This window comes from Scylla paramamosain, chromosome 28, assembly GCF_035594125.1.
Source record: "Scylla paramamosain isolate STU-SP2022 chromosome 28, ASM3559412v1, whole genome shotgun sequence".
NCBI classification, from domain to species: domain Eukaryota; kingdom Metazoa; phylum Arthropoda; class Malacostraca; order Decapoda; family Portunidae; genus Scylla; species Scylla paramamosain.
The window spans coordinates 3630001-3643721 of record NC_087178.1 but is presented as its reverse complement, the minus strand read 5'-3'; the positions used below and the strand labels follow the sequence as shown (position 1 = coordinate 3643721).

Here is a 13721-nt window from a genome sequence, read left to right as displayed (position 1 = left end):
GTATAATGGTGAAAAGGGTGCACTTACTACCTCACCCACTCACCAGCCTTTGTATGGTGATGTGAGGACTCGTGATAAACATTCAGGTCACAGCTGAGGTCCCAATACACGTCAAATTTGTCCTCGTCACTAAAGAGAGACAGAGGAAGGGAGAATGAAAGAAAATTGTGTCTTTTGAAAAGAGATAAAGTGAGGGAGAATGAAAGAAATTTGTGCTCTCGTGTTAGTGCAATTTAATCCCTATACATAAATACATACATATGCACATGCATTCATACATATATTCATTCATATATATACATACATACATTCATATACACATATTCACATGTAAGCATTGACTTCCATTTGAATTAAAGCCATGAGTTTGTTGACAAAGGGAAAAATTTCAGGGGATGGATTAAAATATGGTAACACAATGCACAATGAGGGACGTAATCGGCTTCAGGGCTTTCATAGCAGCACCAGTAGTAGTAGTAGTAGCAGTAGTATTAACAGTAGTAGTAGTAGTAGTAGTAGTAGTAGTAGTAACAAAACAACAATCTTAAGAAGTTTCATAACCACAACAGCGTCAAAACAAAATACATATTGCTATTTCTTCGCTACATTTCGTAGTAGTAGTAGTAGTAGTAGTAGTAGTAGTAGTAGTAGCAGTAGTAGTAGTAATAATAACAGTAGGTAATAACAACAACAATCGTACGAAGCTTGATAACCACAGCAGCGTCAAAACAAAACATGTGTCGTTATTTTTCCAGCTTTTTCTCATCCTTCTTTCTTTTTTCTCTTATAATAAAATAAACACCGCGGCGGGACAGGCTCGGTATATCATCAGCGTGGCGTGTGCTTGCGAAGATGTATGTCCACACCTTGTTTTCCTTCAGGTGGCGGATGCGCGTTGACTGCCTCAAATAAAGAAAGTCTCTCTCTCTCTCTCTCTCTCTCTCTCTCTCTCTCTCTCTCTGAAAATGTTGCTTCTGCTTCGTTTGGAAAAGAAATGCATACTGTACTCGTATATGTGTATGTATGTGTGTGTGTGTGTGTGTGTGTGTGTGTGTGTGTGTGTGTGTGTGTGTGTGTGTGTGTGTGTGTGTGTGTTATTATGTAATGCGGTAGAGATTCTATTTCCATTAACGCTGGTGTATAATCATTCTGTGTCTGGAGTCGGATGCAAAAAAAATATGTGATTATAATGTGGAGGAGACGCAAGATTCTCATTCTCTCTCTCTCTCTCTCTCTCTCTCTCTCTCTCTCTCTCTCTCTCTCTCTCTCTGCTCGTGGTAAAGAAGAGTCACGTTGCTCTCATCAGTGGCCGGAGTAATGCCTCGCCGGTAGTGACGTCACCCTGTCAACACGAAGTGGGGTAGGAGCGGTGGGGGTGGGGGAGTAGCGGAGGGCGACCTTCGGGACCTGCGTCTGGAGAGAATTTATGGGTACGTTGAATTTATGGCACGTGGATGGAAGAGAATATAGAAGAAGCACACACACACACACACACACACACACACACACATTGTAGCAAACATGACAGCAAAGTTGTATAATCATATTCATTGTCGTTGTATTGCATTCCGCAAAATTATCATGCACATTACCCACCACAATATCATCGTCATCATTAGCAGCAGCATTAAGAGAAAGAAAGAAGTATCCAAGCTATTAAATAATTAGGTCACGTGGGAAATACTTTTGGTCTGCAGTTTCATTGGCGTTCTTGGGGAGTTATTTTTATCCTCCTTTTTTTTTCAGTGTGTGTGTGGTGTGTGTGTGTGTGTGTGTGGCTTATTAAGGATCAACTGGGCCAGTGCGGCCGCTGCGGGGCTGCGTGGTAGCGGGAACGAGGCTGCTGGTGTGCCGTAATGATGGCCGGGCCGTTAATGACTGTCCGCTGAGGATGGAACTTTGATAAAACGGAGTGTAAGTAGAGGAGCAAGCCAGCTGGATGAGGAGAGCATGCGCCCGAGGGCACAGCGGGATGACGGCTAGCTCGGAGTCCCGCCACCTCGGCCCTGTACCTCCCTCCTCCTTGTGATGTAGATGTGGCAAGTTTTTCCTTGTTTTTCAAGTTAGGTAGTTAATGGGGTGGTGTGAGGCGTGTACATGACTTGGAGGACAAATAGGGAGGACAATCAATAGGGCCGAGGACAGGCTAGGCCGACTTCTCTCGTGGACGGAGCTACGAGACCCAGTTCTCCCTCTGCCGTGGTCGAGTGAGGACGTGCAGCTCGGGCGCGCGTGCATGTGTGTTTGCGCTCGGGTGACGCGCCTCGCTTCAGCTGTTACGCCGAATTCTCAAATGCGTGGAAAGCTACATGACCGCCACAGCGAAATGGAGTCTTTAAGTGAACGCATGCTTAGTTTACTGACCATTTTCCTGAACTAACTGAACTTTTGGGCTTGTTTTTCTCCTTCCCACTCGCTCGATCTTGATGAAAAGTTTTCCCTAAGTGAGAAAAAGATGACAAGTTGTCGTGCAAATGTCCCTCGTCTTGAACACGTCCTCTGAGGTGACCGGTGACCAGGTACCTCGTCCATTACCCGTTCTTACCTGAGTGCTTTCGTCGCGTGTGAAGGAGAGAGGGTGAGGGAGAGAGGAGGCCATCCCCTGACTCCCTGACTACCTATATGAGATAGTGATGATGGTAGTGGCCAGACCATGGACTCGCCTCGCCTTCGCCCTCACCATCTCCATCACCATCATCGCCGCCACCGTCACGCAGGAGCTTTATGAGGACAATGGCGAGGAGGCCGAGGAGGAGACGGATCCCAATGATGAATTCAAGAACAGTGAGTTACTTATTCCCCCTTATGACGCCCCCATCTCGCGTCCTTGGCACAGAAGTAATACAAACATGACCCCTCTCACTTTACATGATTCCCTCTCTCCCTCTCTCTCTATCTTCCTCTCACTCTTTCTCGCAGTGACGCCTGACAGTGACATACTCTCCCTTCACTGTAACATTTTCTTTCTCCTTGTAACTTTTCTCGTTCTCCCTCACGGAAACAAGTTCCCTCTCAGAATAAGTCTTTGTACCTCATTACACTTTCCTCCGGGAACTCGGCCTCATTGCAACACTCCCTCTTATAGTAACGGTGTAACACTTGCAACACTTCCGCGCAGTATTATTTTCTTTCTCCGTCTTAGTACTGCAACACTCCCCCTTCCCCTTCTACTTCCTTTCCCTCCCTCTTTTATTTTTCTCTCTCTTTCCCTTAAAAAGAACGCCAGTATATGAGTATTACACTGCTCCACCACATAACACTCCTTCACCTTCACTCCTTCCCTTGTATCAAAATACTTTACCTTGCTACATCTACTCCCTCCCCTTCAAACTTTTCCCTCCCTTTCCACTCCTTCGCAAAATTTAACCCTAGTGAGAAAACTGCCCTGTCATTTCTTTATTATTATTATTATTATTATTATTATTATTATTATTATTATATCATCATCATTATCATTATCATCATCATCATTTATTAAAGTGATAGGGAAATAAGAGCACCAACGAAAAATATTTGCAACCATCATCATTCTTTTCCTCCTCTTCCTTTCCTTTTTTTTTCTCTCTTTCTCTTCTTGTCAAATCTTTTCTTTTGTGAAACTACTTTTTCCTCATCTTTCTATCCTTTTTCTCTTTCACGTTTCCCTTCCCAACTTCTCCTTCTCTAACTCACTTTCCTTGTTTTCCTCTTTCCTTTCCTTTCCTCCTCCTCTCCTTCCACGGGCCTTTCCTTCTCATGGCAAACATTTGTAACTCGAGTCCTTTCGTTACCAAATAGTCTGAGAAATAGTTTGTGTGTCAGTGTCCTTCGTCATCTCTCTCTCTCTCTCTCTCTCTCTCTCTCTCTCTCTCTCTCTCTCTCTCTCTCTCTCTCTCTCTCTCTCTCTCTCTCTCTCTCTCTCTCTCTCTCTCTGTCTTTTCTCGGGAGCTTTCGTACTGATTTCGGAAAGGTCAGAATGGAGTGGAGTAAGTCATTGTTTGTGAGACTGTGGGACCTTGTGTCTTACTCGTAAATGTGTTAGTTTTCCCTAATTGTGCTTTTCCAAGTTGTACATAAGGTGTTGCTGCGATATACGAGCATTGGTGTAGTGATCACGGTGTGTTTTCGCAGGGATCATAAGTTCCAAGTGCATGCTGAGGGACTTTTACATTGTGCACCTTATTGATGATTTCATGAGAAGTTTTTAAAATGTTTTTGCTCTTAGTGCGTGTTCGTAAATTCAACACTTCAATGGGAATATTCAACCAATGTCAAAAATCGCTGAGCTAGGAATGATGGTTTGTAAAAAGGACTGAGTTAGTGTGTGTGTGTGTGTGTGTGTGTGTGTGTGTGTGTGTGTGTAAGAGTGTTTTCATAATTTTTTTTTATTTTTATTTTTTTTCTACTTTTTTTTTGTGTAAAGGAGGAAAAAAATGTCTTCAGCTTGAACAGTCCCCCACCAATGTTCACTACAAAAACCTTCACTGAGGTAAGAATGATTGGCTTTGGAAAGAAAAAAAAAAAAGAAAGAAAATACTATGTTATTATTGGCATATGAAAGCGTTTTCGTAAATGTTTGTACGGAAAATATTCAGTGTCAAAAATTCATCGAAATGGATATAAATAATTTTCAGAAACACTAAACGTTATCATTAGCATGTGGAAGAGTTCTCATAAACGCTTTTTTTTTAAGTAATTTACCACGAGGAAATCACGCAGTAACCTCAACTCTCAACGAACAATATTCAATCAATGAAAACTGGACAGGTGGGCGGATCAGTTTACGTAAGAGGGGTGAGAAAAAGTAGTGGGTGTGTGCTGACGTCCCCTCGCTGCCCCTGACGCCCCTCACGCCCCCAGGAGACTAGGGCAGAAGAGGCGCCTCCAATCTGTCCACGATAACTGAGTGACCATTTCGCTTCTCGCTCCCTGGGGCTCCGCTCTCGATGCTCCTCGTTAAAGCGATTCGGACCCTGAAGGGGAAAAAATTGTATTGTTATTTGCACTCCCATTTTTTATTAGACATGTTGCAACGCCCCTTGTATGTACGTAGGTGTGTGTGTGTGTGTGTGTGTGTGTGTGTGTGTGTGTGTGTGTGTGTTAGGATAGTTATTTTTACATGTCTTTCTTTTATCGTTCAAGGTAAAAAACTGAGTGAATTCAAATCCGATGAATAGTTGTCTAAAATCTGGGCTCTCACGTGCGAGTACTGTGTATATGTATTTTTTTGTTTTTCGTAGTTTTTTCTTTCTCTTTTTCTCTCTCTTCGGCTTACACGCATCCTCCCCACTCCCCAGTCTTTCCATGCCATCCCCATAACGGCCTGGAACTTTTAATCCCGCTCCTCTGCTCCCCACCACCCACTGCTTTGCCTCTCCAGCCCCTCCACCCCACCACGCCCTCCACCCACTCCACACTGAGCTCACTGTTTTTTTACAATTATGTCCTCCACCTTGTCCCTTTCCACATTGCCTTCCATCTAGTCCCCATGCCCGTCTTTCATTTTCTCCAGCTAAACAGACTTTCCCTTCCACTTTCTCAGTCTCCATCACCTGTACTCCTCCCTCCCTCCCCTCCCTCCCTCTCTCCCAACACGCCTCCTCCCATCACCATTTTCCCTCAGCAGACCACACCGTCCCATCCCTACACCGCATCCTCCACCCCACCTTGCACCCCACATGCCATCCACACGCCCAGTACAGCGGCAGACAGGCTTCCTCAATCCACCGCACAGCTGCCACTCCCTCCACTCCACCAGCAGGCGTCCAAACCCACTCACTGAGCCCGCTTACAATATTTTCTTCCACCCTCCGCAGCCACTCTAACCTTCCACTGTTCATTCGCCTCTCCCAGACTCTTTACTTCCTCCTCCTCCTCCTCCTCCTCCTCCTCCTCCTCCTCCTCCTCGTTCTCCTATTATCCGTTTTGTCTTATCTACTTCATCTATACTTGATTAGCCTGGCCAAAAGGAATGAAGATCTTGTTTAAAGAATGTAGAATAATAATGAAGTAGTAGGAGGAAGAGGAGGAGAAAGAGGAGTTATATGAGGAAGAAGAGGAATAGGAGGAGAATGAGAAGGAGGAGGAAGAAAAAGAGGAGGTATAAGAGGAAGAAGAGCAGTAGAAGTAATAATAATTGTTGTTGTTGTTGGTGGTGGTGGTGGTGGTGTCTTTGTTATTGTCGTAGCAGCAGTAGGAGGAGGAGGAGGAGGAGTTATTGTCATTGACAGCATTGTGGCGGCAGTCAAATTACGTCTGCAATACCAGGGGAGGGAGGGGGTGGTTGGGGCAAGAGGGAGGAAGGGGGGAGGTGTTTATTTCACTAGCCACTCATAATTCACAAACTTTGGGTGGGGGTCGGGTGGGAGTTATTATTAATGGGTTATGAGAGACTTGTAAGGTTATTCATACTCCTCGGTATTTATTCAAGGTGGGTCGTCGGAAGTTATTCAGGATGTGAGGGAGTTATTCATCGTTATCTGGAAACCATTCACGGCAGATACAAGTCCTTGGCATCTGGGAGCTATTAGAGTATGCGATATTCATGGCCACACAAGTTCAGGGCTCACTTGACGTACAGTAAACTTATTCATCATCTAATTCTGAGTCTGTAGGGTTAATGGAGGAAGTTTGTAGCGAGGAGAGCAACAAGGAAATGAGAGGATGATGTTAATGTTTTCTTATCCCACGGCTGGAGGAAGGAAGGCTCAAGATATGAATATGTACTGAAGAGAGAGGGAAAAAACGGGGGGGATTCTCTTGTTTTAAATGATTAATATTTTTTGGGGGTGGATAGGTTAGGTGGAAGAAAATTTGTGGAGGGCTTTGTGTTTTATTTATCTTCATCCTGTTTTCTTAAGTTCTTTGGAATTCTGTAGAAAGAAAGGAAACATTGTATTTCTCTTTCGGATACTTTTTTTAAGTTCTTTGAAAATAGTGTTGTTCATTTTGTTTTTGCATTCTATATCTCCTTTGGCAATGTTTCCTAAGACTCTTGGAAATAATGTAATGAGGAGAAAAATATTGGTTGGTTTTGTTTGGCACTTTTTTTTTGGGGGGGGGGGGGTATTTTTTCCTCAAGTTTTAGGAAATAATATAATAAGAGTTAAAATTATACTGTTAATTTCATTTTCCTTAAACAGTATTCTTTAAGCTTCATGAAATAATGAAATGAGTTCTAGGAAGTAATGTAAAAGCAGGAGAACAGTGTTGTTTATTTCATCGTATCATAAAAGTAGAAGCGTAGCTGAATTAAGTAAATCAAGAAAAAAAAGTTTAACATGTGACAGTTTTCATCCATTTTTTATGAAGTTCTATGAAATAATAATAAGAATAATAATCTGATAAGCAAGAGAAACTAATATTGCGCGTTTCATACCTGGATTGGGGCCAAAATAGAACAAAATCAGATAAATCGACCTAACAAGGGAGTCAGCACGAGATATCACAAGCTAGAGACACAAGCTGGAAGAGAAATGAATTGTTCCAACATTTTTGGTTTTCTTCGATATTTTTTTTTCTATAATCGGATGGAATGTGGTGTTGGCAACAGTGGTGTTAGCAGTGGTGGTGATAATTTTTGTTGATTGTGATGAGGAAATTTGATTTTCTGCTAATGGTGCCGGCCATAATAGCGGTGGTAGTGGATATAACGGTGATTCGGTAATGTTATTGGCAGAATATAATGCTATCCGGGTGGTGATGGTGATGGTGGTGGTGGTAAGGGGGAGGTAGAGATGAGATCAGTTGCTGTTTATGATAAGAGGCAGTAAAGGATAAACCAGACAGAGAGAGAGAGAGAGAGAGAGAGAGAGAGAGAGAGAGAGAGAGAGAGAGAGAGAGAGAGAGATACGAATGAATTTTATATTGTTGGGGAATTGTTTATGATACGTAGTAACTTAGCTTATGCCTTAATATTGTGATTATTACTCTTGCTTTTTCTTTTTCTTTTTTTCCTTTTTCTTTTTCCTTTACTGAGTTGAAGCTTGCCTGGTTTTGTTCTCCATTCTCTTTGTGTGATTGTTATTCATTCCATATGTATGTTGTCTGCCTGTCTGTCTGCCTGTCTTTCTTTCATTCCCTTTGTGAGTCTGCGTTTCAGTCTATTTGCTCTCTCTCTCTCTCTCTCTCTCTCTCTCTCTCTCTCTCTCTCTCTCTCTCTCTCTCTCTCTCTCTCTCTCTCTCTCTCTCTCTCTCTCTCTCTCTCTCTCTCTCTCTCATACAAAAATTCATGCTTCGCCACACGAGTCCCACATTAATTTTTAAACATTCTGACTTGGTGAATAGGAAAAAGAGGGGGGAAAAGGTAGATATTTGAAATACATAACGAATATATTGTGCTCTTCTGTTGTGTGTTTCCTTTATATTCTAGGTTATTTATATTGTTTTATGTACGTGACCTTTTTTTTTAACTCGGGAAATTAATATATGACTCAGATTTAGGTTCATGTGTTTTGTATTTGACGTCTGAATAATATACGAATGAATTATGAATGTAAATAAGATTAGCAATGACGAGAATTTGCGTTTTAGCAGTATCATGGTCTGTGTCTGTATGCTTGCGTGTGTGTGTGTGTGTGTGTGTGTGTGTGTGCGTGTGTGTTCTTGCGTGTGTATGCATGAAAGATCGTCTGTGTGCATTATCCTATTACGCTTCATTTAATCTTCATCTTCCCTCTTATTTTTTTCCTCCTCCTCGTCCTCCTCTTCTCTCTTCTCAGTATTCTCTTCACTTTCTGCACGCCACGCAATCCTTAAATGGTGTGAGAAAGGAAATCCCACTTTTAAGACTAATGAGGCCATCGTCATCACCACCATCACCACCATCGCCATTATCATCATCACCACCATCACCATCACCACCACTACCATCATTATCACTCAATATAACACCAGACGAAGATGAACTACTGTGGAGATGAGATGCATGGAAGGTTTTTAAAGATTGTGGAGGTATTCGGAGGGTTGTGCTGTATGTCTATGGAAATACAAGTAGAATATCATAAGGGGAATTCTTTCATCTATTGCTGTCAGGCGTGTGGATAGAATTAGATAGGCATTGTTAGAGAGAGAGAGAGAGAGAGAGAGAGAGAGAGAGAGAGAGAGAGAGAGAGAGAGAGAGAGAGAGAGAGAGAGAGAGAGAGAGAGAGAGAGAGAGAGAGAGGGGGAAAAGAAGGAGTTGATATTGTGAAATGCACATTATTGAGAACTGTGCTATGGGATGAGAGAGAGAGAGAGAGAGAGAGAGAGAGAGAGAGAGAGAGAGAGAGAGAGAGAGAGAGAGAGAGAGAGAGAGAGAGAGAATAATAATAAGAAGAAGAAAGTTTGGTATAGAGAATACTTGGAAACTATCACTGAGAGAGAGAGAGAGAGAGAGAGAGAGAGAGAGAGAGAGAGAGAGAGAGAGAGAGAGAGAGAGAGAGAGAAGCAGATCTAATTTCCTATACGGGTGAGTTGTCAAGGTATGGAATGTTCGATGTATGGCAAGAATCTGAAAAAAACAAGACATTATAGAAACAACACTATGCATTCATTTAAATCTGGAATAGAGCATGCAGGGTTAATGACAAGAGCTGGACAATGACTGGGGATGTAATATTAAGGAAGGATCGGATTACAGTGGCAATAATGTATAGAGGATGGAATAGCATGGATGTGGTAGTACGTTGCAAGAGTGTGGTTTGCAGAGTGACAGGTGGTTAATATCAATGATCGAATCTGTAATCAAGTGCTGGAGGGGAAACTAAAGAAAAAAAAGTTGTAAAGTCAAAGAAAATGGAAGTACGTGTTAGAAATAAAAGTAAACTAAAGTAAAAACATAAGTGAAAATTAATGATGTAAATGCGATGAATTAGATAAACAAGGGCAAATATAACAATGAAATTATGTGTTAAGTTATTATTTATTGTTTGAAACTCTAATGAAAGTGTAATTTTATGTATATTTTTAACGATTAAAATGTTATGGCTCTGCTTCATAATTGGACTCGTTCTCATTTTTACAGGAAATTGGTAGGTACTTATGGAGCAGTATTGTGCTATTATTATTATTATTATTATTATTATTATTATTATTATTATTATTATTGTTGTTGTTGTTGTTGTTGTTGTTGTTGTTGTTGTTGTTGTTGTTTCTTCTTTCTCTGCACAAACAGTTATCTTTAGCGTTACGATATTCCTGCATGATATGACAAAGAAAGCATATTGCATCACCTTACACAGACACACACACACACACACACACACACACGCTTATGCCACACTAACTATGTATGTATATGTATCCGCTGTCGATTATGCCCAAATGCATGCACATGGGTAATCACACGTGGCCATCACTCACTGCATTGTCCATTATTGCGTAATTCAACAGGCGGCGAAACGCTTGTATTATGTAAACTACCAATACAACCGATTGTTAGCCGTTCGCTGGTAATGCTAGCGGCGATGATGACGCGGATGGTGATGATAGTAATGATGGTAATAATGATGAGACAGATGACAGAGGTAGTGGGTATTTCAGATAGGTGTTGTAAACGGCTGTGATTAAATTGATGATAGTGATTATATTGCGCTTGTGTCTGTATGTGTGTATTTGTTGCCTGATTTGTGTGTTTGTGTAGTGACTGAAGGTACTGGCCAGATGAGAGAGAGAGAGAGAGAGAGAGAGAGAGAGAGAGAGAGAGAGAGAGAGAGAGAGAGAGAGAGAGAGAGGTTTAGGCATGAGCGTGGTGTTGATTGTTCATTGGACGAAGGTGGGTTGGCATTAATGACCTTGCAGGCTTTTAAATAATAACCGTAATTATGCAGTAACAGTAATAGTAACTACTCTTGTATTACTACTACTATTCTCGCTGTATTACTATCACTTTATCACTTAACTATTACTACTACTACTACTACTACTGCCTACTGCTATGTTTTATATAGGGACTGCCTTGTGTAGGCCTGATGACTTTTTGCAGTTTCCTTTATTTTATGTTCATATACTACTACTACTACTACTACTACTACTACTACTACTACTACTACTACTACTACTACTACTACTACTACTGCTGCTGCTGCTGCTGCTACTATTACTGCAAGTGCTGCGCTTCTGCATCATTAGTAGTCACCTCAGCTGTGCGTATTATAATTGCAGCTGATAGCGTGGTGAGAGCGCCTTTGTAGTGCTGGTAATTAAGGATATACGAAGGCTCATTCTCTCTCTCTCTCTCTCTCTCTCTCTCTCTCTCTCTCTCTCTCTCTCTCTCTCTCTCTCTCTCTCTCTCTCTCTCTCTTATCTTGCTACGTGGTCTCATTTTCTTTCCATTTCTGCATCTTCTTGTTTTCTTTTTTATTTTTTCTCGGCTTTATGTTATCAGTGCATTCCTTCCAGTATCTCTCTCTCTCTCTCTCTCTCTCTCTCTCTCTCTCTCTCTCTCTCTCTCTCTCTCTCTCTCTCTCTCTCTCTCTCTCTCTCTCTCTCAGCAAAAGGTCAGAACAGCCGGAAGTCACAGCGCCATCTGGATTACTTAAGAAGTCACAGGTAATTACAAACACCCGAGACGTTATGACTCCAGGCAGGTGTTTTAGGTGTAATTTTAACGTTAATTTTGGCAGCCTTGTTCGTGCTCGCCTTACATTCGTTTCTGCGGCGTCCTGCGGATGGCAATTTGGCTTTTATTTGTTTGTGTTCTTTCGCTTTCTCAATTTCATGGTCAGGTGTTGCAAGACAGTAATCTTCTCCTCACAAATGTTACCCTGAAAGAAATGTTTAGCCTGATGTAATTGAAATCGTTCTCCAGACAGCATCCTCCGTCTACCTGTTATTCGCTGGTGTTGAAATATAGCAAGCTAGCCAAGTTCTTCAGGTAACAGATGCACAGTTGTGAAGAGCAGTAGTAAAAGAAGTAGAGGCAGGAACTAGATTGATTTATTAATTGTGTTTACTGGGAGACCTGGAATAGAGAGGCAACTGATGAAAAAAAAACTGCATAGAGATGATGAGATAATTAGAGAATGGATGAAAATTTTGCTTGGACGGCCTGGAATAGACAGACAAATGACAAAGAGCTCAGTAGGAAGATGAGATGACTAGGCATTAGGTGAATTCCGCTGAAGTGCCTTACAGGAGGGAGATATCAAAGAGAAAAACTCGGTGCAGAGATGAGGGGAAATTAGAGGATACGTTTTGCTGGAGTGACTTGAAATAAACGGGCAGAGAGAAATAGACGGAAAAATAGGTGATTAGCTAACTGGATATAGAGTTTAGATAAGTTTACTGTAGCGGACTATATAATACATGGACAGTGGACAGAGATGAGTGAAGAAAAAGGTTAAGCAAGAAATTATAAAGTCTGATTATGAAGAAAGTAATAAATCTTCTTTTTATGCATTATTATTTTTCTAGTGTAGCTTTTTTACTTTAGTTTCCTGCGACCATCTTTCTTCATTAAAGTTAAGTAATGTCTTTGAAGCCTCGTTACCTGGTTTGTCAAGCAGCGGACAGGTAATTACTCAGGTGATAATGCAAAGTCTTCGAAGGGACCTGATTACTTTGTCTCTTATTCAACACGTAAGTCCAGCAGGTGTCTCATGAATGGAGACGTGGACTTGTTTTCTGATCATGCGTTGTTGATTCTCTCTCTCTCTCTCTCTCTCTCTCTCTCTCTCTCTCTCTCTCTCTCTCTCTCTCTCTCTCTCTCTCTCTCTCTCTCGGGATGCGAACAATACATACTAGTGAGATTGTGTAGAAAAGTTGTATTTTTTTATTTTCTCTCTCTGGCTGTCCCACTTTGTGCCTGTTTCTCTCTCTCTCTCTCTCTCTCTCTCTCTCTCTCTCTCTCTCTCTCTCTCTCTCTCTCTCTCTCTCTCTCTCTCTCTCTCTGTCATACACCTCTATTTTCTTTCTTTTTCTCTCCATTTCTTCCTCTATCTCGCGCTAACATCCTCCCGGGAGATGTACAATGAATACAACACGGTACAGCACAACGCAGCAGCGACGGCCTTGACATAGTTATTTTCTGATTAACATAAAACAGCGGACAATCCACGTAAACATTTTCGCTTGTGACGATTAGGTCAGCACTGCCGGCACAGCTCACGCGACACACTCATTATTATATTCTGCCTGCCTTGGAAAGTGACCTGTCTACGTTCTCCTCCTGTTTCACCTTTTTTTTTTTTTTTAATCTGATTTTTTTTTTTTTTGTAGTCACTGCACATGTAATTTAAATTCAAGTGTGCTCTGTTACTTCTTTTTTTTGCCTGTGATCTCTTTAGGTTTCCTCAGGTTGGGTTTGCTTTTCTTTTCTTTTTTTTTCCATGGTTACATTACTTTTATGTCTGGTGTACGTGTTGTTTTGCGGCAGAAATCAGTGAACAGAGAGCTATAACAAGGTTTTCATATTTATACTTAATTTCTCTCTTTCCCTTGTGCTGGTCATTTTTCGTTTATCTGCATCTTGTATCCTAATTGAACTTCCACGTCCTTGATCTAGGTTTTGGTTTCGACTTTACTGTTTACAAGAATATTAAGTAGATTCCCGTTTTCACCTTGAACTTCCCTTTATGATAATTCCCTCCGTGCCGAACGTAACTTTCATAACTTTGTCACTTTCGCTTCCAAGATAAGTTTCTCCCCGTCTTCTGCGAGTAATTTCGCCACCCCTTCCCCGGAACAGTGTCACCTTATCTCGGAACAGAACTTCAGGGACCTCACCACCCTCACTTCAGCATAACTTTCTCGCCTTCCTTTCT

General features: G+C 41.6%; 1 protein-coding gene across 2 annotated transcripts in view; it reads left to right on the top strand.

Annotated features, from left to right (window-relative positions):
* Window positions 1-1938: 1938 nt before the first annotated feature.
* Window positions 1939-13721, top strand: part of LOC135114721 (nephrin-like) — an 88432-nt gene continuing 76649 nt past the window's right edge. The window contains exon 1 of one of the 2 annotated variants that reach the window (XM_064030683.1): window positions 1939-2784. In XM_064030683.1, the coding sequence (XP_063886753.1) occupies window positions 2634-2784 (151 nt within the window). In that variant the 5' untranslated portion in view covers window positions 1939-2633. The remainder of the gene's footprint in view (window positions 2785-13721) is intronic. The other variant, XM_064030682.1, reaches the window with a different exon arrangement.